Source organism: Hylobates moloch, unplaced genomic scaffold, assembly GCF_009828535.3.
Source record: "Hylobates moloch isolate HMO894 unplaced genomic scaffold, HMol_V3 SCAFFOLD_18, whole genome shotgun sequence".
NCBI classification, from domain to species: Eukaryota; Metazoa; Chordata; class Mammalia; order Primates; family Hylobatidae; genus Hylobates; species Hylobates moloch.
The window spans coordinates 47,694,319-47,717,557 of NW_026652293.1; the positions used below are offsets into that span (position 1 = coordinate 47,694,319).

Consider the following 23,239-nt stretch of genomic DNA (forward strand, 5'->3'; position numbering starts at 1 on the left):
TATTTAACCCAGAACAAGAAGCACGAGTGGTAACTGCGAGTTTGTCTAAGAACACACAGATCACCCTTCAGATAAATAAGTAAATGCAACCTGCACGGATAGAGTTTGTTACAAGACCGGTCCGAACTTGGGTTAACTTCTAAGTTACCGGGGTTGTGTTGGAAATGGGGCGGAGGGAGGAGTTGTCTTAACCCTAGGCTTGGCGGCTGGTTTCAGAGATGGAGCCAATATCTAGGCGACTCCTCGTCTCCAGGCTTCTCCCCTATCAGAAAACAAAGCGGGAGTCGTCCGAGATAGGGGGCTAGGGCCTCAAGTCTTGCTCCAGGGCTGCCCGAGACCCAGAAGAATGCCGCAGCTCTAGCAAGAGAGGTTGCCAGGAGCCTGGCCTGTACGCCTCCCCGACAGTAGAGGACAGGACACGGGACAGGGCTGCGCCGAGGCAGCTCACGGAGCTGGGCTGCGAACCGATCTCGCTCGCCTAGCGTCGCGCGCGCTCCTATTTCAAGTCGCCGCTCCTGCGCCCTAATGCGGGCTGCGAACCGCAGCGGCAGAGCGTCGCGAGCCGGGAGCCTCCTCCGCCGAGGCTGGGGGTGGGAGAGCTTCCTTGTTCGCCAAGCGGGTTACCCCAACTTCGACTCAGGCCTGCTTTTCCCCATGGCGTGACACAGAACTTACTGGGTTTCTCAGGGAACTTTTCCCGCCGCCAGTTCCGGGGCATGGTGTGTGCAAAACGTGCATTCAAGCGCTATGTGCAGTTGACACAAACTTGTGGGCTAAAGTGCAAGCCATTTTTTTCGCGTTTGAATCTTTTTCTCTGTCCCTGCCTCCTTTCTTCCCCCTACTCCCCCCTCCTCCTTCTCTGCTCTCCGCCCTTTTAAATGTCAAACTGAGCAGATGGTTTTAAGGTGTGGAAAGGTATATAGCCCTTACTCCTACCAGTTTATTTGTGGGCTGGCGCTAACTTACATGTACAAACCAAGAGTCTTAAAGAAAACTAGTAGGACGAAAAATAAGAAAGGAAGTAGCTTTGATCCATTCTCAGGTCCCAAGTTTCCCCGCTCAATACACCCGCTTACCTCGAAGGGACCCAACCAATAGAAGCATTATTCTATCCTGTATCTAATGGGCATGTTGATTATTTCTGCTCCCAGCCTAAACTGTCACATCCCGGTTAGAACACCTGATACAACAGTCAATAGTTGGAGGTGTGAGTGGTGCGTGTGCGCTCCTCTGTGTTGTTTCCGTGATAGACGCGTGGGGGGAGTGTGTGGGGGCGGCAAAAGGGGAAAGAAGAAGGCTGGGGATGCTCCCGCAATCTCTTTTCTTATCGCCGACACCTAATCTGACCGACCTAATTTTTTTTCTCCTTGTCACTGTTTGAAATTCGTGCCAAAAGTTTCCTGCCGGGATAGACTCGGACATACTAACATCGCTATTCTTATTCAAAGGGAGGGCTTAATATCCTCTTTACGGTTTGGTGATTTGAGGCTGAAATTGTAAATTCCCTAGAAAGGAGTGTGTGTGTGTGTGTATGTGTGTCGCAGAAGACATTGGTAGTGTTTGGCCAGTGTACTTGTAACACACCTCATAAATACCCTGTTGTCACGACACAGCATGATTCAACCTTTGATCTGATTAAATTTGAGGGACACACGAAAACTGTCCTCCTCCTACTTACAAAAATGAGTGTCTAATAGACTATGTATGAATGTTTCTGCTTCGCAGCTCTTGCAAGTCCCAGCTTTTATAGGATCTTTAGGTCATAAACGCGGCTGCTTTATTAAAAGCCGTTTACTGTGCCCGGTGAAAGGGACGTTCTAGCTGCGGCTGAGGCTCGCTTGCATTTGTAACTTGCAAAGCCCAAGAAGATCTTTAAGAGCCACATTATCTAAAGAAATTTTGCTGGTTATTTTTCAAGCAAGAAATGTCAAACCAAAGTAAATTTTCTAGGGCTTTATGTTAGAGCCTGCGATTTAAGCGTTTGAAATTTCTTGCCTAATAAACTTTAAAGTTTGTTGCCCAGGCGTCAAAACTGTGTAAATTCTGTATTGAACAGCTTTCTTTGGTCTTTCTGGGGCGAGTGAATTAGTGAAGGGTAATCGCCAGATGTTTGCTACATATATATTTTTAAAGGCTGCTTTACCTACAATCCAAATAATGTCGGAGGTAATCAAGGGTAAATATTCCTCTTCCTAATAATTTGGACTGGAGATTAACTGGGACTCAGCCAATGTTGATCTTCGTCTAATAACAGATGCAGCGGACCCGATGTGAAACCTCTGGCACCTATTATTTTAATACCAAACCTACCTGTATTTTATTGTCCACCTCCCCTTTAAAAGGAACCAAGGGTGACACGTATCCTTGACACTACCTATGATCATTTAAAAAGTGGAATGATTTGCAGATCCCCCCTCCCTCCTCCTATGCCACCCCCACCCCTAAAACCCCCACTTTTTCTCCCGTATACTTTTCCGTGCCTTCCTCCACCCAAGTCGGAGGAGCGCTCACTCGCTCGGCCACTCGGCGAACTCGATCAGCTGTATCTGGGAAATGAAAAAAGAAAAAGAAAAAAAAAAAAAAAGGACCTGCGTCCTGGAAGAGCTAGCGTGAGCCGGGCGCCGCTCGCGCCGTCTCCCGCTTTGCATAGTGCCCGCAGATGGCTCGCTCCGGCCCAGGCGCGGCGATCCAGTCGTCCCGAAGCAGTGGCAGGGTGGGGGTGGGGGTGGGGGCCGGGGATGGAGGCCGGGGAGGGGGAGAGCAGGGCCCCTCTCCCCTCCTCTCTTCCCAGCCCCTCACCCCCACCCCTTTTATATTTTTTTTTCCTCCCAAGTTCTCTTGCCTTGCTATCCCCCCTTGAATCCGAAGGCGCCTCGCGATTGGGTGCTGGGGCCGGGTACGTCAGATAGACTGTGACGTGCAGTCTTCCTGTTTCCTTCAGCTGTGTCTTAAAGTAAATCTTGTTGTGGAGCGGAGCCCTCAGCTGAGGGAGCGCTCTGAAATAATACACCATTGCAGCCGGGGAAAGCAGAGCGGCGCAAAAGAGCTCTCGCCGGGTCCGCCTGCTCCCTCTCCGCTTCGCTCCTCTTCTCTTCTTTACCCTTCTCCTCTCTTCTCCTCTGCTGCTCTCTCCTCTCCTCCGCTCTTCTCTCTCCTCCTCTCCTGCTCTCTCCTCTTCCCTTCGCTCCCCTTCTTTTCTTCTCCTCTTCTTCCCTCTCCTCGCCTCTCCCCTGCTCCTCTTCTCTCATCTCCCCTCCCCGCCCGCCTCTCTCTCCCCTCTCCCTCTCCCACTCGCCCCGCTCGCTCGCTCGCTGTCGCACAGACTCACCGTCCCTTGTCCAATTATCATATTCATCACTCGCAAGATATCACCGTGTGTGCGCGCGCGTGTTTTCCTCTCTCTGCCGGGGGAAAAAAAGAGAAAGAGAGAGAGAGAGAGAGAGAGGCTCGGTCCCACTGCTCCCTGCACCGCGTAAGTATCTTCTTCTTCCCCTCGTGAGTCCCTCCCCTTTTCCAGAATCACTTGCACTGGCTTGTTCTTGAATGAGGAGGGAAGAAAAGAGCCTCCCATTACTCAGACCCGTGTAAACATTTTCCCCCCCAGGAGAAAATGATGTTATTTAAATGAATCGTAATAAAATAGCCTCTAAACAGTTTCTAAGCGGGAGCCTCGGTGGAACTCAGCGCTCCGCTCCTCCCAGTTCCTAAGAGTAAGTGATCCACTTGGCTTTTATTTCTTTCTCTTTCCTGTTGGTGGCTGGGGGTGGCGGTGGCGATGAGGGGGAGGCTGATGTTGCTGGACTTGTCGCTGATCTTGTCACCTTTTGTGTACTGTTTCTGGGGTGTGAGGAGGCGTTTGCTCCCTTTCCTTCTTTCTCCTGCTCTCTCTTCTCAGGAGAGAGGACAGCGAGGGGGACCGGGTCGCTTTTTTGTTCGTGGAGATCCCCGCTTTCCGCCAAACCCCATCCTTCCGATCTCCCCAGGCTAAAACTCCGGGGCCGGTCCCCTCGTCCTTTCTCTTTGTCTTGTTTATTATAGCTGCCTTTCTTCCCGGCTCTTCCAATTTGCTTGTCATTTGCATACCTTTCACTTCTCCTTTTTAACCCCAGCTGGGAGGAGAGAGGGAGGTGGGGGGGCGCTCTGTTACTTTCGTCTCAAAACGCTGTCGAAGCCGAATTGTGGAAATCAGGCTTGGAGCGGTGCGGTGATGGGTCCCGGGAAACGCGCGCGGCGCCCCTCTTCCGAGCTCCTGGACCCAGGGCTGGGTCAAGTTGAGTAGGGTAAGGCGGCACCGGGAGGCTCGGGGGGTCGCGTGGCGGTGGGATTGGGGCACCAGCACGAGGAGGACCGGAGGATCGCGGTCCGGGTAAGAGTAGGGGGTTCTTGGGCAGCAGAAATGGGAGGCGATGAATCTCCCAGCCATCGCTGGCAGACTATGGTGTTTGGCAGCTTCGGTCTGGTCTCGTCTGGGTGGTACCTACCGTTTTGCCCCAGTTAGGAGGACTGGGGAGGGAGGACAGGAGAGGTGAGAGTAATTGTTACTGGGAAGACTAGTGAGGAGGGCGGGAAGAGGGAGGGAAGAGCTGCTATCTTGCCTGAGCAGACCAGGAGGGGGACGCAGGGGGCGGGGGGAGACATCACCCAAAGTCCAGTTTAGCAAGTTGTTGGTTCTTCTGGTCTGCCAGCCCATTACTCCTTCTGCTGAAGCTGAAGGTTGGTGGAGTGATGGAGGGTGGGGATGGTAAAGGAGGAGTAAATAGCTTTCCACAAACTCCCAGGTCTCTGGCCCCTTCCCAGCTTCTTGGGAAATTGAGAGCCCTCCAGGCAGACAGAGAACAGAACTAGAAGGAGGGGTGGTGCTTAGTCTTAAATAGCTCAAGGAGGCAGGTTGGAGTGTGAAACTGCTGTTCTTGGCAACCCAGAAGGCTACTCTGCCTGGGGGAAGGCTGGAAACTCACCTGCTTGTTTTTATTTTTCCGAGAAGGTCTGTGCTGTCTCCTTGAGCTTATAAAAACAGAGGAAGCAGAGGGTGGCCTCCTTGCAAAGTCAAGGCTAGAAGAGTCCCTTCTCCTGTTCTCTTTTCCACTCATGCCCTCCCTTATTTAAAAAAAAAAAAAAAAAAAAAAAAAAGAGCTCATTTCCTTTCCTTAACTAGGTAGGCAGAAATCTATTAGCAGAGTGCGCATGGGCAGGGCCTGACAGGTGTGTTGTGTCAAGAAAGACAGGTGCAAATTTCCTCTGTGTCTGTGTGTGTCTGTACAGCTCTAGACCACAATGCTTGCTCGAGGGTTGGGGAGGTTTATGAATTTATGGTTGTCCTGGTTAATAGGATTGTCTGGGCTAATGGGAATTGGGCTGTTGTTCTTTTGAGCCCTACCATGTGCGTTCTTGGGGTGGGGGCTGGGGGCAAGTTGGTATGTGTTTGTTTATTTTTCTTAAGGATATTGGCAGACTACTGCTGAGACTGTGTCCCAGGCTTCTGTCTGCCAGTCAGCCCAAAGCACCCCCACTTTAGGCAGCAGGTGGAGGGAGACTGACTTTTCCTTTGCTTCCTACCAGTTTATGCCTATCTCCCAGGTCTGTGCTCGGCAGAGAGAGAGAGAGAGAGAGAACTGTCCTCTGTGTGTGTGTGTGTGTGTGTTTGTGTGTGTGTGTGTGGTGTATGCTTTGGATAGCAATGAGTGGTGTGTAACTGCCAAGAATTCCAAAGTCAGTTTCAAAGTGTTACTGTTGTTAAAGCTTATCTTTTTAAGCATGCTTTCTCCTTGCCCAGAAAGAATAGGTATGTACATAAACTCTTTCAAGTCATATGTCAAATAATCTCATAAAGTAGAATGAGCCTGTCATTGTCCCAGACATGTGCCAAATGTCCTAGATATGAATTTGATGGAGAAAGAAAATCTCAAGTACATGAGAAGGTAACTGTGCTTTTCTATTCTGATGCAAGATGTGAGAAGTCAGTTCTGTAGGAAGTTTATTGCAAGAACTTCTGAGTATTTCCAAAATGAAATGGGTTTTTTGTGTTGAGGGAGGAAAACGAGAGTATTCACATTAACTTGTCCGTGGGTTAAAACATGGACATGTATATATAATAGTAAAATAGGTGAAGCTAAGGACTGTGGCTTGATGTGTGAGGAAAGTTGTTGGGAATTCAATGTAAGCACTATATCTGGCTTCTTAAAACTTGACCTGTTAAAATTATCCTTAAACAGGCTACTTCTGTAGACTGAGTTGCACAGGAATAGGTTAGATGGCAAATGGTTTTTGGTCATTGGTTTTGTGGTGTTTGGGTGGTTGTTTTTTCCATGAAAATGAGATCGTACGTGTCATTTATTCTGTAGACTTCAACATTAACGTCCCCCCCACCCCCAACACACACACACCCAATACTTTCCTTGGATGCTTTTGAAGTTCTTTAGTAATTAAAATGTATGCCATAGATGTATGGCTATGTTCATTTGCTTTATTTTTAATAGGAGTTATCTGTGCTTGGCACTTATTGATATTTTATGTGTCCATTATGCAGAATTCTATTTAGTTTAATCACCACCTTGTGGGAAAAAAAAGTCATGCATACATAACATGCATCTTTGTTCTCACTTTATTCATTTCCTAGCATCATTCCTCTATAAGCAGCACATGCTATCTTAAAACCTAAGCTGGCTTATTCTATAAGTTGCCAGACTTTCTCTTTATTTGTTTAAAACTCAAACAGGCCTCTTTTCATGAATGTCTTATATCATTTTAGGGATTGTCTTGAATTTGCAATGTTAATATAAGAAGTTTTAGGTTTCAGATTAACAAAAGAAATTATAAAATGTGACTGATGTTATAATATGAAAATGGACTGTGCATGATGTATCATTATAGGATTTTAATTAAGTATCTGTGTAACTTGGAAAGGACATATACATAAGGAATTTCTCAGACTTATTGCCTGTGCATTCTCAAAGGACATTAAAAGAGTTCAATTTTCTGCAAAAAGAAAAAAGTGTATCTTCTCAAGATTATTTCACACTGTCTCTTATTTACCTATCTGTAAGTTGTTAATTTTTAAACAAGTAGAAATTAATATTTTAGGCATGTCTCAGAAAATGTTCTGTGTTCATTTTGCAGGTGAAAAATGTGTGGAATTTTTGATAGGATGGGAGAATCTTAAATGAAATCTTAAATGATTTGAGAAGTATATTATGACAGGAAATTTAAAAACCTGATAATGCAATCTTAGTTAATTTAGGTATTAACTAATGTCAAGTGAGTTCTTCAAAATAAATATCAAAGGTTTTCTTAACCTGATAGGGAGCAGAAATATCTCCAATATCTCTGAAGAAGAAGTTGCTAATTAGCAGAAACAAATTCTTGAATGTAGTGAAGGGGACAATTTAATGATTCAGGGGCTACTTAAATCAGATCATCTGATTTTTCCCCTTTGAATCACCAATTTCCAGATTGATTTGAAATATTCTTTGTTAATGATATTCTATTTGAAATTTCATAACCAGGTTGACCCAAGTAGATTAGAGGCCCATCCGAAGATGATTTTCTAAAAGAAGTAAAGTGTAGGCTTGCACAATTTCTTCAAATAATTTTATCGACAAAGACAGATCATCTAAATAATCCAAGCAGGAAACCATGCCAACCTTACACTCTCCCTGCCTCATAAAAGATTTGTCTGAACTATCTGGATAATTACCATAATGAAACACTTCTTTGTCCAGAATCTGGACTCCAGATAGATGCAGTAAAAGTTGAATCCTCCTCCCCGAAATAACTTCTTTATTAAAGTAGAGCACTTAACCACTTTATACTTCACGTTGCAGTGTTCTTTGAAATTCTTTACTGAAAATTCTTTCCTCCTAACCTTAAGTCATCAGTTTCCTTAGAATTTTCCATGTTAAAGAGAACGTCAGATAATTCAGATATTAAAGAAGACTCTTTTGGAGTAGTTAAAACCCGTTTTGACTATACCTGGATGTTTATTCTTATAATATCTTTTTCTGGCAGGAATATGCTATGTTAAGATATGCATTGTATAAGAATTACTAAAGCATTTATGTAGGTTATATGCCAAGTGATGCAACAAAATATTTAATGATGAAAAACTCTATATAGACTTTCACATTAATTAAAGAGGGGTTTACAGGAATAGAGTAAGTCTATCTGATCAATAATACATTTGGGTTCAAATTCTCATCAGTATTTTTCTGCATCCTTGCTGATTTGGACATCCACCAGTGTTGATCAAAAGCTTCATATTGCCTAGTGAAACTGAAAATTAATGTTAAAATGCAAATATGATATGCATCAATAATAATTGCAGTTGAAACATGATGGCTTAATACATATCTTGAGAAATAAAGGAGTTTAAAAAATATCAATGATAAAGTCATTCCATGGCTTCCTTTAAATTCTGAACTGGAATATCATGGAAGCACTTGGAAAATGCTTTTAAGAGATTTAATTTATATTATGGTAATGTAACAGTACATTTTCTTATGTGGTAAATATATTCATATAGATATCTTGTTTATGAAATGTGATGCTAATAAAGTGCTGTGTCAACCAGTCATTATTATTTAATCATGCCTATAGCTTCCATGGGTTATGGTTCCAGTGTGTGCTACCACTATACTTTTATTTCTAAATTTAGGTCTAAGCTATATGGAGAGATATATTTATTTGTGTCTATTAATATAATGCCTTGTCTTGGATTATATAATTTATCTTATTTTTCCCATTTGTTTTGTCTTGTTATTTTCCAGCTGGACATTTTACAACAAGACCTAAAAGTATTTAAATTCTTTTAGCCCAAGACAGATACAAATCGTTATTTAATCTAAAAATGTTGACTGAAATAGAATTACAAAATTAGTTTAGTTTGGTGAATATCAAGGGAGTTATATCTTGTTCTTAACAGACTCCACAAGCATTTCTTTCCACCTTAGGAAGAGCACAGCCCTCCTCTTGGCTCCAGCATGGGGCAGGGATGCAGCTGTTGATACCTAGGCTAGATGAGAGGAAGTGCAGTTGACGCAGAGGTAAATGGCAGTTGGAAAAGGAAGGATGCCTGGGGATGACCTTGTGCTCATCAGCGACACCAGTCTGTCCTTTCCAAGCCTCTGTGGCAGAGGTGCTCGTCCCATAGCAAGGATGGCAGGAGGAAAGTCCAGTTTGAGTGTTAAGGTGAACAGGGAGAGAAAAAATACTGCAAAAAGTTTGTTTGACGTTTTGATTGGAGATCCATGTGCTTTGCAGGTGATAGTCAAGAGAAAAGGATTTGCATACAAATAGAAAAGATGTAAAATTTAAAAATAAGGGCAATAAGCTCTATTTTGGGGAAGGTGATATACACACAGAAAAAAGTCTTCCTTGTAACCGCCCCCCCCCCATGCAAGTGTTTCTGTGATTAACAGAGCTTTGAAATGATTCATCCTTTTTCTTGTCTCAGCCTCTCCTTGTTCTTTCTGTCATCTGACAGCTAACCTGATTTATCAGATCTAATGTGTTTGTGTAGTATTTGTCACTGCATTTTTGTATTCCTGAAACCAATTTTATTATTAGTGTTTGAAAGGGTCTCAATCATTCTGAATTCAATTTTGAACCCAATGTTGAAGTTATTGAGAACTCCATCTCCATTCTAAGTTCAGGAAATTTTATCCTGAAGCATGCAAAAAGTATTTCATTCTCAAGCATGCAAAAAACATATATATATATAAAAAGAGGTATCATTTTGCTTTCATGATACCCTAAAGCAGGCTCTTTTAAAATGTTTTATCTTTCTATAGAAACCAGGAGCAAAGATTGCATGAGGAAATCACTGTCACTTAAAAAATATATACATATTGTTGCCATCTAAGCATTGAGCATTTTCTTGATTTTTACAGGTTATTTCATGCTGAAATTATGCCTATTTGCATGGATAGTCATTCTTTAAAGCTAGCCACAGATGCAGTCCTAGGGAGCACGTAGATGTTTTTACAGGTGAACCGAAAGAGATGGGAGCCGTTCCAGACACTCTGCACGCTGCCTTTGGCAATGGACCCTGTTATTGTGAAGATGTGCTCTGTTAAGCCAACATGAAGTTTAATATTAGATAAACCCAATGTGAAAAAAATATTTTCATTTTCTTCATAAAATGTTAATTATAAACAAAAAGATGTGACATCTTATATGTCTACAAAATTTGGGATTAGCATCACTAGTTAATAAGTTACACAACATGTCAAGTGCCTTTTATGAAATGCAAAGAAGGATGTTCTCTTTTTATATTGTGTTTCCAAGAAACAATGGAAGTTCATATACAAAGAAATATTTCCCTTTCTCACACATTTGATGGACATTATTTTCTTTCTTCTTTATAAATCTTCTTCCAGTTTTTTTCTGTTTTTTTCCTTTAATTTGGCACAGGAAATAAGATTCACAAATCATGTATGTTAAAGAGTTTCTTTGGGCATTTGACATATTATTTTGGCAGATTTAAACAGAAGGAAACTAGTCCTGAAGATATATTTCTCTTTATCTAGGTTAATAATTTATTATTCCTCATATTGATTTCTAAAATGTGGTAACAGCCTTGTTTTGCAGTGAATCCAACTTTGTAATAATTTGTCATTAAAAGAACATCATGAAAATGTATAAATATTCTTATAGTTACATTAAGATATATCAACAGATATAATCTTCACGTACGATTTTACAAGTAAAAAATGCATAGCTAAGCTAAATAAGCAGACTTGTAAAATGACTATTGTGCATTTATTTCAATGCTAAACTGACCATTTATGTTTGAAAGATGCTGCTGCTAAGAGTGTTCTCTTTCCCATTTTACATATGACAAAAATATTTTAAAATTCAAGAATAAAAGCTCTCTATTATATATTTGCATTTATTTTAGAGTCCTTTTCCTTTAATAGCATTAAAACCACAATAATTGTAATGCAGAAACGCAATTTTTCATGTGAATTTCTCACAGCCTCAAAATTTAACCATATTTCTTAAGTATAGAGCACTTTCATCTTTCTTATAATATGAATCTCAATGCCCAAAATTTAATCAATTGGTTGTCAGAGGCTGTGTTCTTATAATCTACTGTTTCTTCCGAAGATAAACAGTATCATTTTAGGCATTTGTGAAAGAGAATCATATTACTGGTGCTTAAGCAGTTTTTGCTTTATTTTTTTTTAATCTTAATCCATCTTAAACCAGTGGAGCAGAAATATTTAAAAATGTTTCATTTCAAGCAGAGTGCATAATAAATTGCAATAATTGTAATGTGCCATAAATCCCAGAGCCTATGCATTTTGCATTTGATTCAGGATTGAGGTCAGGAAATTTGGAGAAATTTAAAGAAAATGATTCATCAGTCCTTTTGTTCTGTTGGCCAGGGTCCCGGGATTCTTGAGCTGTGCCCAGCTGACGAGCTTTTGAAGATGGCACAATAACCGTCCAGTGATGCCTGACCATGACAGCACAGCCCTCTTAAGCCGGCAAACCAAGAGGAGAAGAGTTGACATTGGAGTGAAAAGGACGGTAGGGACAGCATCTGCATTTTTTGCTAAGGCAAGAGCAACGTTTTTTAGTGCCATGAATCCCCAAGGTTCTGAGCAGGATGTTGAGTATTCAGTGGTGCAGCATGCAGATGGGGAAAAGTCAAATGTACTCCGCAAGCTGCTGAAGAGGGCGAACTCGTATGAAGATGCCATGATGCCTTTTCCAGGAGCAACCATAATTTCCCAGCTGTTGAAAAATAACATGAACAAAAATGGTGGCACGGAGCCCAGTTTCCAAGCCAGCGGTCTCTCTAGTACAGGCTCCGAAGTACATCAGGAGGATATATGCAGCAACTCTTCAAGAGACAGCCCCCCAGAGTGTCTTTCCCCTTTTGGCAGGCCTACTATGAGCCAGTTTGATATGGATCGCTTATGTGATGAGCACCTGAGAGCAAAGCGCGCCCGGGTTGAGAATATAATTCGGGGTATGAGCCATTCCCCCAGTGTGGCATTAAGGGGCAATGAAAATGAAAGAGAGATGGCCCCGCAGTCTGTGAGTCCCCGAGAAAGTTACAGAGAAAACAAACGCAAGCAAAAGCTTCCCCAGCAGCAGCAACAGAGTTTCCAGCAGCTGGTTTCAGCCCGAAAAGAACAGAAGCGAGAGGAGCGCCGACAGCTGAAACAGCAGCTGGAGGACATGCAGAAACAGCTGCGCCAGCTGCAGGAAAAGTTCTACCAAATCTATGACAGCACTGATTCGGAAAATGATGAAGATGGTAACCTGTCTGAAGACAGCATGCGCTCGGAGATCCTGGATGCCAGGGCCCAGGACTCTGTCGGAAGGTCAGATAATGAGATGTGTGAGCTAGACCCAGGACAGTTTATTGACCGAGCTCGAGCCCTAATCAGAGAGCAGGAAATGGCTGAAAACAAGCCGAAGCGAGAAGGCAACAACAAAGAAAGAGACCATGGGCCAAACTCCTTACAACCGGAAGGCAAACATTTGGCTGAGACCTTGAAACAAGAACTGAACACTGCCATGTCGCAAGTTGTGGACACTGTGGTCAAAGTCTTTTCGGCCAAGCCCTCCCGCCAGGTTCCTCAGGTCTTCCCACCTCTCCAGATCCCCCAGGCCAGATTTGCAGTCAATGGGGAAAACCACAATTTCCACACCGCCAACCAGCGCCTGCAGTGCTTTGGCGACGTCATCATTCCGAATCCCCTGGACACCTTTGGCAATGTGCAGATGGCCAGTTCCACTGACCAGACAGAAGCACTGCCCCTGGTTGTCCGCAAAAACTCCTCTGACCAGTCTGCCTCCGGCCCTGCTGCTGGCGGCCACCACCAGCCCCTGCACCAGTCGCCTCTCTCTGCCACCACAGGCTTCACCACGTCCACCTTCCGCCACCCCTTCCCCCTTCCCTTGATGGCCTATCCATTTCAGAGCCCATTAGGTGCTCCCTCCGGCTCCTTCTCTGGAAAAGACAGAGCCTCTCCTGAATCCTTAGACTTAACTAGGGATACCACGAGTCTGAGGACCAAGATGTCATCTCACCACCTGAGCCACCACCCTTGTTCACCAGCACACCCGCCCAGCACCGCCGAAGGGCTCTCCTTGTCGCTCATAAAGTCCGAGTGCGGCGATCTTCAAGATATGTCTGAAATCTCACCTTATTCGGGAAGTGCAATATCCTTTTATTTTCCCCTCGAGGAAAAAACAAACCAAAAAAGGTTTCCCAAAAGGTTGGGTTTACACAATATCTAGAGTAATGTAGATCAGTATTAGTATCTTCTTAAGAAGGCAACCTTTCCTATTATTCAAAGGAATAGGCTTTTATCAGCATGCGTGTGCCATTCCTGATTGCAGAAAAGCTTAAAACTAAACCAACATCTTTGCAGCTTCCACAAGTTGTCCACTGCCTCGAGGAGCTCCTATTTAATATGTGCTTTCTCAGCAGTGTTTTTTTTTCTGCTGTTCTTCCTGCATTATCTTCTTATCCCTATCTCTTAAAAAAAAAAAAAAAGTAGATTCAGAGATGGGAAAACGGTCTCATTGCAAATACTGATTGAATACTCTCAGATATTTTTCAAAGATGGTAAGTTGTATAATAGAGTAAGCAGAAAAGTCAGTTTTCAGATCCCTAAGATCCCGTAAGAAGAATTCTCAGTGTAAACCATCTGCAAGGCTTCTGGTCTGTTTAAAGATGTCCCAAGGAAATCTTAGGAAGAGGGCTTTATAAGTGGGAGGTTGAGGAGGAAGAAAAATGTGGGTGGGGAGTTAGAGTCTTTCTTTCATCTTTAAGTGAGACTTTTTTTTTTTTTTAAGGAAATATACAGGTACTGATTTATTCAGACAGCATCGGTCTCTCTCTCGTTCACCCAAGGTCTGTTCTTTGGGTCTGGTGCAGCTGCCTCTATGCATGATTAACCTCTGTTCAGCCATACACAGAAATCTTTTGTCCCAACATACACAAAGCAAATTATTTTGGAAAGCAAGAGAGCACAATTAAATATAAAACTCAGCTGTATTCGACTTAAAAATGCCTCTTTTTATGATTCTTTTAAATTCTGAAACTGACTTTTATGTAGAGATAACAGTTATATTTTTTTTTAATTAGGCCTATCCCGAACTCCAGCTATTTTTAACTGAAGATTTTTTTTTCTCTCTGTATATCGGTTCTTTCTGTAAATGTTTAAAAATCTTGTGGTCGTTCGTCTTTTGGGAGTAATAGAATAGTAGCATTTGGGGGCAGGTGGAGGCATGTTTCTTATATAATAAATAACCAGATGGATATAAAATTTAGCAATTAAGTTGGCTGTGACTAAATTTAGGATTTTGAGCAATTGTCTTGATGACTAGAGATTGACATTTTCGTATCTAAGCCCACTCCAGAGGCTGCCACGTAAGTGCAAAGTCCCAGCTATGGGTGGAAATATGTTTTCCTGGTTAGTGGAGGTTGTACTTCAAGCCAGCTCTCAGGATAATAGTGTAGATTTCTGATAGGGTGAACTACTAGGGCCCTAATCATGACACCTGCTTGGGCAGTTAAACATGGAGTCTCTCTTATACTGAGCAAGAGGAGAAGAACATTGTAACAGAAAGGGAAGAGAAAGACGTGGGAGATTTCTACAGATATGTAGAAATGGAGTTTTAGCTGGGTTGTTGATTTCACTTTGACCTTTTGAAGATCTAAAATTCAATCCACCAGCCATGAATCAAAGCTGCACCAAGAACCATGCCTTACATATTATAAGCAGGCAGTAAATATTGATCAAAATGATTGGAATATTGCTGTTGGTGATGAGTAAGGAAAACTAAGAAGACACAATGGCTTGAACGGTTTTTGTGCCCTTTGCAAAAAGAGCACCTTCAGAGGTTCATGTAAGGCTAATGTCTAGGGCTAAGACCCCACTGCACCCCAGAGATCTCTTTATTTTGAACCAGGTAGCTGTGATAGTGGGTTCTCTCTGTCTCTCTCTCTCTCTCTCACACACACACACACACACACACGTACACATACACACAGATACACACACACACAGAGCAAAGTGACATGCATGCCAGTTTTGGTGAATATTTAAAGATTTAATGCCAGGTTTCAAAACTCCTATAAGTCCACACTAAGCTCTTTAGTTCAAGATGCCAGTTTATGGTTTTTCTTTAAATTAGACTTTTCATTATAACCAGATCATTATAATTATGGCTGTGCTTTTTGTTTTTTAAAGTTTAGTCTTCTAGGAAAAAAATCTTTTAGATTGCTTTAAGTGTTGGCTATGTTCATTGTCTCAACCTCTCCAAATCCCTGGAGGAATTTTGAGGATTTGAATTGAAAGAAGTTCCTTTTATTTTGATACATATCAAAGGCTTTAAAGAAAATATAGTTGCTTCTTCTTCAGAGGCATGACTTCTCCTTTCTTCTATCAGCATAAGTTTCTGTCGAGCGGTGATTCTGTTGGGAAACACCTGTGTTCATATGAAATGTTAGTTGCTCACACCCAGAATTGTTTCTTTCATATAGCTAAATAATTTTGGCCTCTCGTGGCAATTAGTGATTACATTTTCCACCTTTTGGCCTTCTATGCTCCTATTCTTTCCCCCCCTCTATTATTAATACATTGCACTTTTAACCATTTATCTCATTGGTATATTATTTCTTAGGAAGAATAATATAGGCAAACAACCTTTTCTATAGTTCCCACAATTCTGAAACCAGTGACGATCTGTTGGTTTGTAGAGAGATTGGGCCCACTTTTCTCCTGTCTCCACCTCTGTATGGCAGTGTGTTCTTCCCTTGATTTAACTGTTAGTGTGTAGGCAAAATTCTCAAGCTTTTACTTTGAAGAAATCTCTGGGAATCACAGTGAGTGATGTCTTACTTCAATTTTAGGGATACGAGGCCATATATGAACTTGTTGTACAGTTATTCCTTGAAAAGATCAATAGAAATGAGCAGAAATGCAATGCAATGGTACCACTGTGATTGCTATTATTATGTTTTTATTTTTAGTTCATGGCTTTCCAAACTGTTACGTATAATTTAATTTTTCAGGAACAATTCTCTCCCACTCCAAAAGGTACCATCTGTTTTTTGAACAAAGTAGCTAAGATAAGAACTATTAAGAACACCAGCTATCAGATCAACCCATTCTACATTCACCATATTAAACATATATGTTCTGTAGGATAGAACACACTACCTCATTATCCCATCTAGTAAAAGGGAAATAGTGAATGTGTATGCAAGTTAAACTGAATTTCAGTGCACCTGCTCCAAGGGCTCATGTCTTGGATTTTAAAAATATGTTCAGTATCTTTGCAAATGAATCTGTTTAATCAAATATTAAGTTTTATTCAAATTCCAGAAGAAACAGTCAGCCAATTGCTTTTCTTCATGACGTTCCTTGTCATTCATCCTCTTTGCATCTCAAGAAAAATAGCCTTGTTTAGGCCCCAAACATTTGCATGCACCCAATTAAAGCACAAGAGGAGTAGTATAAGCCGTTAAGATGTGCAGGTGAAGAAATTGAGCCTGTTCTCTGAAACACCCAGCTTTTTCCACTCAACTTTTAGGGAGAATGTTAGAAAGACTTGAAGTTTAGAAAGGAAAATGGTTTAGTAATTTGAAATTAAAATCCAACCAGGAAACATAGATTAGAAATGAATTTCTGAAATTTGAAACAATCCATAGAAATTGATCTTATACATTTTTAGAAGTCTTGTGGAGGCTATAGTACTTATATTAGCTAGAGCGAAACATGTAGATTAAAGACTAAAAGACTTTGGGCTCCTAAACTACCCCCCTCCCCTGAAAAAAATTATAAAGGAAGTACATTTTAAAAAAAATTTCCATACACTACACAGACTTCCAATTATGGTGAACTTCCTAGTGGGAGTAACAACTTGCTCTATCACTATCATTATGTGAGAGAGTTTAGATCTTTTCTCCCCATTTTGGTTTCTAGGGGGAAAACCTCTTAGAAACTTAGCAAATTAGGGAATAAGGCAGAACTAAAATTCTTTAGGTTTCAAATGTTTCGGAAAATGTAAGTAGTCTCAACCCATTTGCTGGGAACTGCAGCACGTACAATCTCTAGCTACAATCCAGAGTTTAGCTGGAAAAAAAGAATTATCTTCCTCGGCTTTCACAGCCTATTATTCTCCCATTTGCCTTTTTGCTGCCTCCGCTGCTCCTCCCGTGGCTGCTGTTTAGGTAAGGTTATATTGTACTTGGTAAACAGACAACACTTAGATTCTCAGGTTGTTTGAACACTGCTTTACGTTCAGCTGCAGTACCCTGCTTCTCTGATCTTTTATATTCCCGAGCAGATGTCTTTCATTAATTTATGGATTTATCATCTTTTCTTTTTTTTTCTTTTTTCTTTTTTTTTTTTTTTTTTTTTTTTACACCTGGCAGCTGTCTCAAGTTTCAGCAGTTATTGTCTATTTTGCATTACACATAGAATTGAATGTCATCTGTCTTCACAAAGCTATGGCTAAGAGAATTGAGGCACAGCCACATGAGCTGCTGGGACAGATCTTGTTTGCGTTCCATCCCCCCTCACCCCACTCCCCTTTACCTCCTTAATATTTATTTGTGCTCATTTTCTTTCCTGGCCTTGAATGGAGCTTAGCTCGTGTTCAGTACAGCTGTATGTTTACTGAATCTATTCCATCATGACTCATTGTGCGTGTGTAAGTATCCTGGAAACAGCTAGTGCTTTCTTGGAAGAACAGTTGCTTTTCAGCACAAGCACTTAAAAGGGAAATTAACCAATTGGTCAGTTCAGATTTATTTTGAGGAGAAAAAAAGGATTATCTAACTGTTGCCTTTTAAATGTTTCATTAGTTATTTTTAATAGTTTGTTAGAAACATATATTTTACGGGAATTTTATCTTAATTACACAATAAGCAAGAGATAAAGATTAATTCTGTGTTCCATCTCAACTGATCAGTTCCAAGTATTACCAACAAGAAACATTTTAAAGCAAAAATGAACTTGAGAAATCTAAATCAGAATAATTTTTTGTTAGATAAAAAGCCTCTAAATACTGATCAAAATAAAATGGATATTTTACCTTTTTTAGATAAAAAGAATGAAAATATCTTAGCATAATTTAGATGTATTAAAAGCTTCAGGAAGTTTTGGTAGCTCAGTGCCCATCTAAGAAACACAGAAAAACACTTTGTATTTTGTATGACACCAAAATTTAAAAGATTTGTGACTTCCAATTAAATGCATGACGTTGTCCTAATGTAGCCATCTGAAAGAAAAGATTAGAACCCAGATCTGAGAGTGTCTGTCAAAGTTTGGACTTGCCTAAAACTCTTATCACAAGGCAGTAGCAGACAGCTTGCAACTATTATTTCACTTATCCATTTGGACAGATGGTCCTGAAGTGTGCTGGGCTCCTTTAGTCTTCTGTATCGGTCTAATGGAGGTTACTGGAGGGCCTTTCAGCCCTCTCCTTGGCACAAGAAGTATGTCAGTCATAAATTATCGTCTTTGTAATCATTAAGGATCTCAAACAAAAACACAAGTTCAGTTAAGCTGCTTTGGCTTACAGATATAAAATCAAAATTTCTTTCTTTAGTGTTTATTTTCAGTTTAACAACAACAAAAAAAACCTGCACTACTTAACTTTTCTGTTTATAGACCAAGGTGATCTTTTTAAAATTGCGTGGGATATTAAAGGGAATGTTAATTGAACAAATTCTCAGCAGAATATTTGGTTAAACACCCTGTTATAAGTAGTCAAGAGCTTATCCATATTAATTTGGTTATGCTTCTCTAGTAACTTTCTGGTTTCCCTCCATTCTTAAGATTAGTCATGCTAGACTTGATGAAGGTCATTTGGAAAATTTTACCTTTCCTAAATATCTGTGTTTATTTGACATTTTTGCCTAAGGGGTGAAATTTTTATTGGGTAGTTGTGTGTGTGTGTGTGTGTTTGCACACACATGCACACTTTCTTTTCTTTTTTTTCTTATTTTTCTCAGACACTCTTCTAAGAGAAAATCCTTAGAGAAGCTTCTAGGAAGGACCCTTAATTGACCTTGTGGGGGACCACATTGATTTTCTCCACGTGCATCTTCATTTCTGATAAATTATAAAGCCATTAATTTGCTGAGGAAATGGCAGGGCCAGGCTGCGGCACAGATGTGACCAGAGCCATCCCAGCTCTGAGTCTGCTGAGGAGTGCCAAGAATCTGGGGGAGAATCAGGAAGCCTGGATTGTTATGGTTAGCCTCACATTCTCTTGGGAACTGTTTTAGTTGCTGCTGTTTACAGATCTAAAAGGTAATGATGTTTCCAGATAAATAGGCCTTCTTATTTTGGGTAAGTGGCCATTTATTGATCTGCTAACCCACATGTATTGATTTGTTAGCCCCAACTACTGCGTCACTCTCAAAGGAGTTAACTATAAATCCAAGACAGGCAAATTGTATTTAGTTTTGGACCGTTGCTTTCACAAAAGCAACAACCCCCTCCCTGTCCTCTCCATGCCAAAACTACTCTTCCCAAGTTTTAGCTATTATTTAAAAGGAAACAATTAAAAGGACACAATAAGATAAAAAGCAAGTGAGTCAAGATGCTCCATTAGATTAACACTAAAAGGTAAAATGTGAAACTTGCATAACAGTGTTCAAAATAATGCATTTTATATTTTCATGTACATTAGTAGAATAATTTGCTTTAAACTGCAGAGTGTGGAGAGAAGAACAAACAGAATTGTAATTGCAAGGAAGAAAAAAAACCTCTTATGACAAGAGTTGTATAGTACATGTTGGGTGCATTTGTCTGCTTAGCAACAAGTGAACGTATAGATAGCCTACCAACCTAAAGCAAGGAAAATACTTTGCCATCCTCACCCTAAAGTAGCCAAGATTCTGCAACTCAGTTGTGCATCCTCACCATTGCGTGTGGCAACCTCTGACAGGCGACGGTCACTGAGCAAACGGCAGCAAGTTAGCAATGGATGCGATAGCCAGTGTCATATACCTTCCAGCACTCCCACGGCAGCTTGGTGGACCCCCAGACTCTATGGAGGTGGAGACTGGAGGGAGGGAGATGGGAGTCCTTGTGCTTACAGAATTTCTTTTCCTTAACCAATTGCATCCCACATGCAAGAAGGATTGTCACCTAATCACTTGAAAAAAGCAAAGCTCATGTTTTTTTATACCCGTTATCCCAGCTCCAATATGCTGAAGACCTACTTCTCCGATGTAAAGGTAGGGACTTTTTTTATTCTTAATTTTTTCATTTTCTATGCATGTGGCAGTAATTTGGACTCCCGGAATTTAATGGAGATGAATGTGGAATTGGTTTATTCCTACACCTGTGTTATAATTGATTTAATGCACTTGTCCTTTTGTCTAAAGGTGTGTTAAGCAAAGATGCCACTTGTGTATTAAGACTGAAAGACTGGTGTTAATAAGTTGCATGGGTTTCCAATGTAGTCTGAAAAACTTAGCCTCTGTCTTTATATGTTTGAGTAGCTTCTTTGAAGAAATGTCAGCTGGTAATGGATGGATGTGCTTTAGAGAATGTTTTTTCCCTCCCCTCAGCAAGAGTAAACTGTTTCTGTTTTTGTTTCTGTTGGTTTCCCCATATTTGTGCTTATGAAAGCAAACTCTAGCACCTCTTTTTCCCCCTGTCGAAAAGGAGCGTACATTGAAATTCTCTATGCAGTAGCTGCTTAAAAACAAAAGTGATGATTGTCTCTTATTTACAACTTAATTTGTTGTTGATGTAGAGTACACTGAGCATAAGGAGAATGAATAAAGTGACAGATTCAGGACACATTATTCAAATGAGGATATGAAAGCTGTCGGCCTACAGCTGCAGCCTCCCTCATTCTACAGAATATTGGGACCTCCTGGTTCTGTGTGTGTGTGTGTGTATGCGTGTGTGTGTGTGTGTATGTGTGTCTGTGTCTGCGTGTGGGTTTTAAGTAATTGTTTGCATCAACTTGATGTTGTGTTAATCATCTGTAACTTTTTAAAACATAGATTGGGTTTTGATGATGATAATGACACACATGGTATCATTATCCCAGGAACTTGATAAACACTACATTAGCTGAGATTAGTTTATTAGGGGTGGGTGTTTTTTCCCCACCCCTCCCCTGCCCACCCCCATATGTACAAGTTCTTCTTTCTGCCATGGAGAACTCACAAGCTGCCAAAACACACTCGCTCTTTCACCGCTCCCCGCACGCAGCTTGTTTTGTGCTTGATGCCCAAGTGGCTTCACTGGCCCCATTTTGCAGGCCAACTCATTTCAGTTTCCTTCACTGGTGTTTTATTTGGCCTTATAAGAAAAGTTCTGTTTTCCCTCCTGTTTGCTTTTGAATTGTGTATCAACTTCAGCCTTTTATCTTTCTCCTTCCCTGGCTGTGCTCCTTAAGTGGAAGGCCTGTTTTCTCCTTGTTTGGCGCCAACAAACTGGGCAAGATGGGGAGGCAGGGAAAGTCCATCATGTAAATGTCTGGTTAAGACTAAGTAAGCACAAACAAGGGTGAGTGACACAGAGGCCGGGAAAAGGGTTTGGGCTTTGTAAAGGACAATCTAGAACATACAAATTGAGGGCAATTTGTCACCTGGTTGAGGACTGACCAGCTTCTAGAGTCTAGTAGAAACTGGTAAAGTTTGTCTTCCAGGGAATCCTCCCAACATTGTAGTTCTAGGAGGGGACATGCAGGACAGGGAGAAAAGGGTTATTGTGTGCACATATATGTGTGTGTGTATCTGTGTGTGCAGATGTCCATGTTACTCATTCCTTTTAGGGCAATGATCTGCAGTGTTGTGAAATAATAATGACAATAACTTATATTCTTTGCATAGCAATTTTCACCCAGAAGTAGGCCAAAGAGCTTTACCAACTGCACACATAGGTATCACTCACCCACCATGGAAACACAGCCACCTGGAGGGTGGGAAACAGCAGCCACTCTGATCCAACACTACCCAAGGGTAGATGTCAATATTAGAAGCATTCATTTTTTGTGAGAGTTCAAGCATGCGTGCATGTGTGTGGTGTGTGGTGGCAAGTGGGGAAGATTATTGATCTGTAGCTTTATAAATACCATGCAATACAAAGCAACAAGAAACTGTTCCCATTCCTCTAGAATGCCCCTAGCAATTCAGCTTTGCAAATAACCACTGACTCTGTGTAGGTAACAATGGAATACCTGGGTGAATATTTTATCTTCAAAAGCACTAATATTCAGATTGTTGATTCTATCCATACCTTACCCATACTGGAAGAGAAGGCTGTTAAAGTATCTGTGAGTCTGGTTACATACCAATTATCCACTCTAATGGAGGGGAAACAGTAGGACATATCAGGCAAAGCAGAAAATCACTGAAGGTCACTCCTCTTTTATTTTTGGAAGGAATTATACATTTTTAACTTTCCTAGTTATGTTTTTTCTTTGGTTAGTAATAAATGAATTTGTATTCCTCGAGCTTACACTGATAAGAGTAGAAAGCCATGCATAGAAAGGGAAAGATAGTCCAGGCAACATGGTCCAGAGACTTTCCAGAAAACAATGGCAGAGCATTCTGGGATTTCTTCAATATTAAGAATAATCACAGATGTGAATATTGACAATGTATACACACATATATGTGCATGTGCATGGGTTCACTATACACATATACACATATATATAGCTTGACATTGACATACAGATAGACAAGTATTTATTTGCAAGGCTGAAAGAAATAGATATTTCTTTATATATGAATATATAATCCAAACTTTTATTTTGGCCAGCATTCAAGAAATCACTAGAGAAATTGGGGAAGAGAACTTAGGATCTTCTCAGAAGTGAAACCCTGCATCATTTATCTGGAACAAGATATATGCATCTATCTATGGACCATGTAATGCTTGTTATAATGACACAAGCCTCTACTTGGTCATGGCCACATTCATCTAGGAGAAAATTCCTAACTTTAGTAAAATGTACTCTTTCAAATAATAAAGTTATTTTATTCAATTTTTTTTTGAGACGGAATTTCACTCTTGTCACCCAGGCTGTAGTGCAATGGTGCAATCTCAGCTCACTGCAACCGCCACCTCCTGGGTTCAAGCGATTCTCCTGCCTCAGCCTCCCAAGAAGCTGGGATTACAGACACATGCCACCACATCTGGCTAATTTTTGTATTTTTTTTTAGTAGAGATGGGGTTTCACCATGTTGGTGAAGCTTGTCTGGAACTCCTGACCTCAAATGATCTGCCTG

At 41.1% G+C, this 23,239-nt stretch overlaps 1 protein-coding gene and 1 long non-coding RNA gene across 3 annotated transcripts in view; one reads left to right on the forward strand and one right to left on the reverse strand.

The window, feature by feature from the left end:
• The window catches only part of LOC116457590 (uncharacterized), a 188,360-nt gene extending 185,978 nt beyond the window's left edge, over positions 1-2,382 (reverse strand). The window contains exon 1 of the long non-coding RNA XR_004245051.2: positions 1,077-2,382. This is a non-coding gene — a long non-coding RNA (uncharacterized LOC116457590). The remainder of the gene's footprint in view (positions 1-1,076) is intronic.
• A 599-nt stretch (positions 2,383-2,981) lies between these two features.
• The window catches only part of PROX1 (prospero homeobox 1), a 53,578-nt gene continuing 33,320 nt past the window's right edge, over positions 2,982-23,239 (forward strand). The window contains exons 1-3 of one of the 2 annotated variants that reach the window (XM_032136886.2): positions 2,982-3,472; positions 11,385-13,176; positions 20,114-20,221. In XM_032136886.2, the coding sequence (XP_031992777.1) occupies positions 11,452-13,176; positions 20,114-20,221 (1,833 nt within the window). In that variant the 5' untranslated portion in view covers positions 2,982-3,472; positions 11,385-11,451. The remainder of the gene's footprint in view (positions 3,473-11,384; positions 13,177-20,113; positions 20,222-23,239) is intronic. The other variant, XM_058430730.1, reaches the window with a different exon arrangement.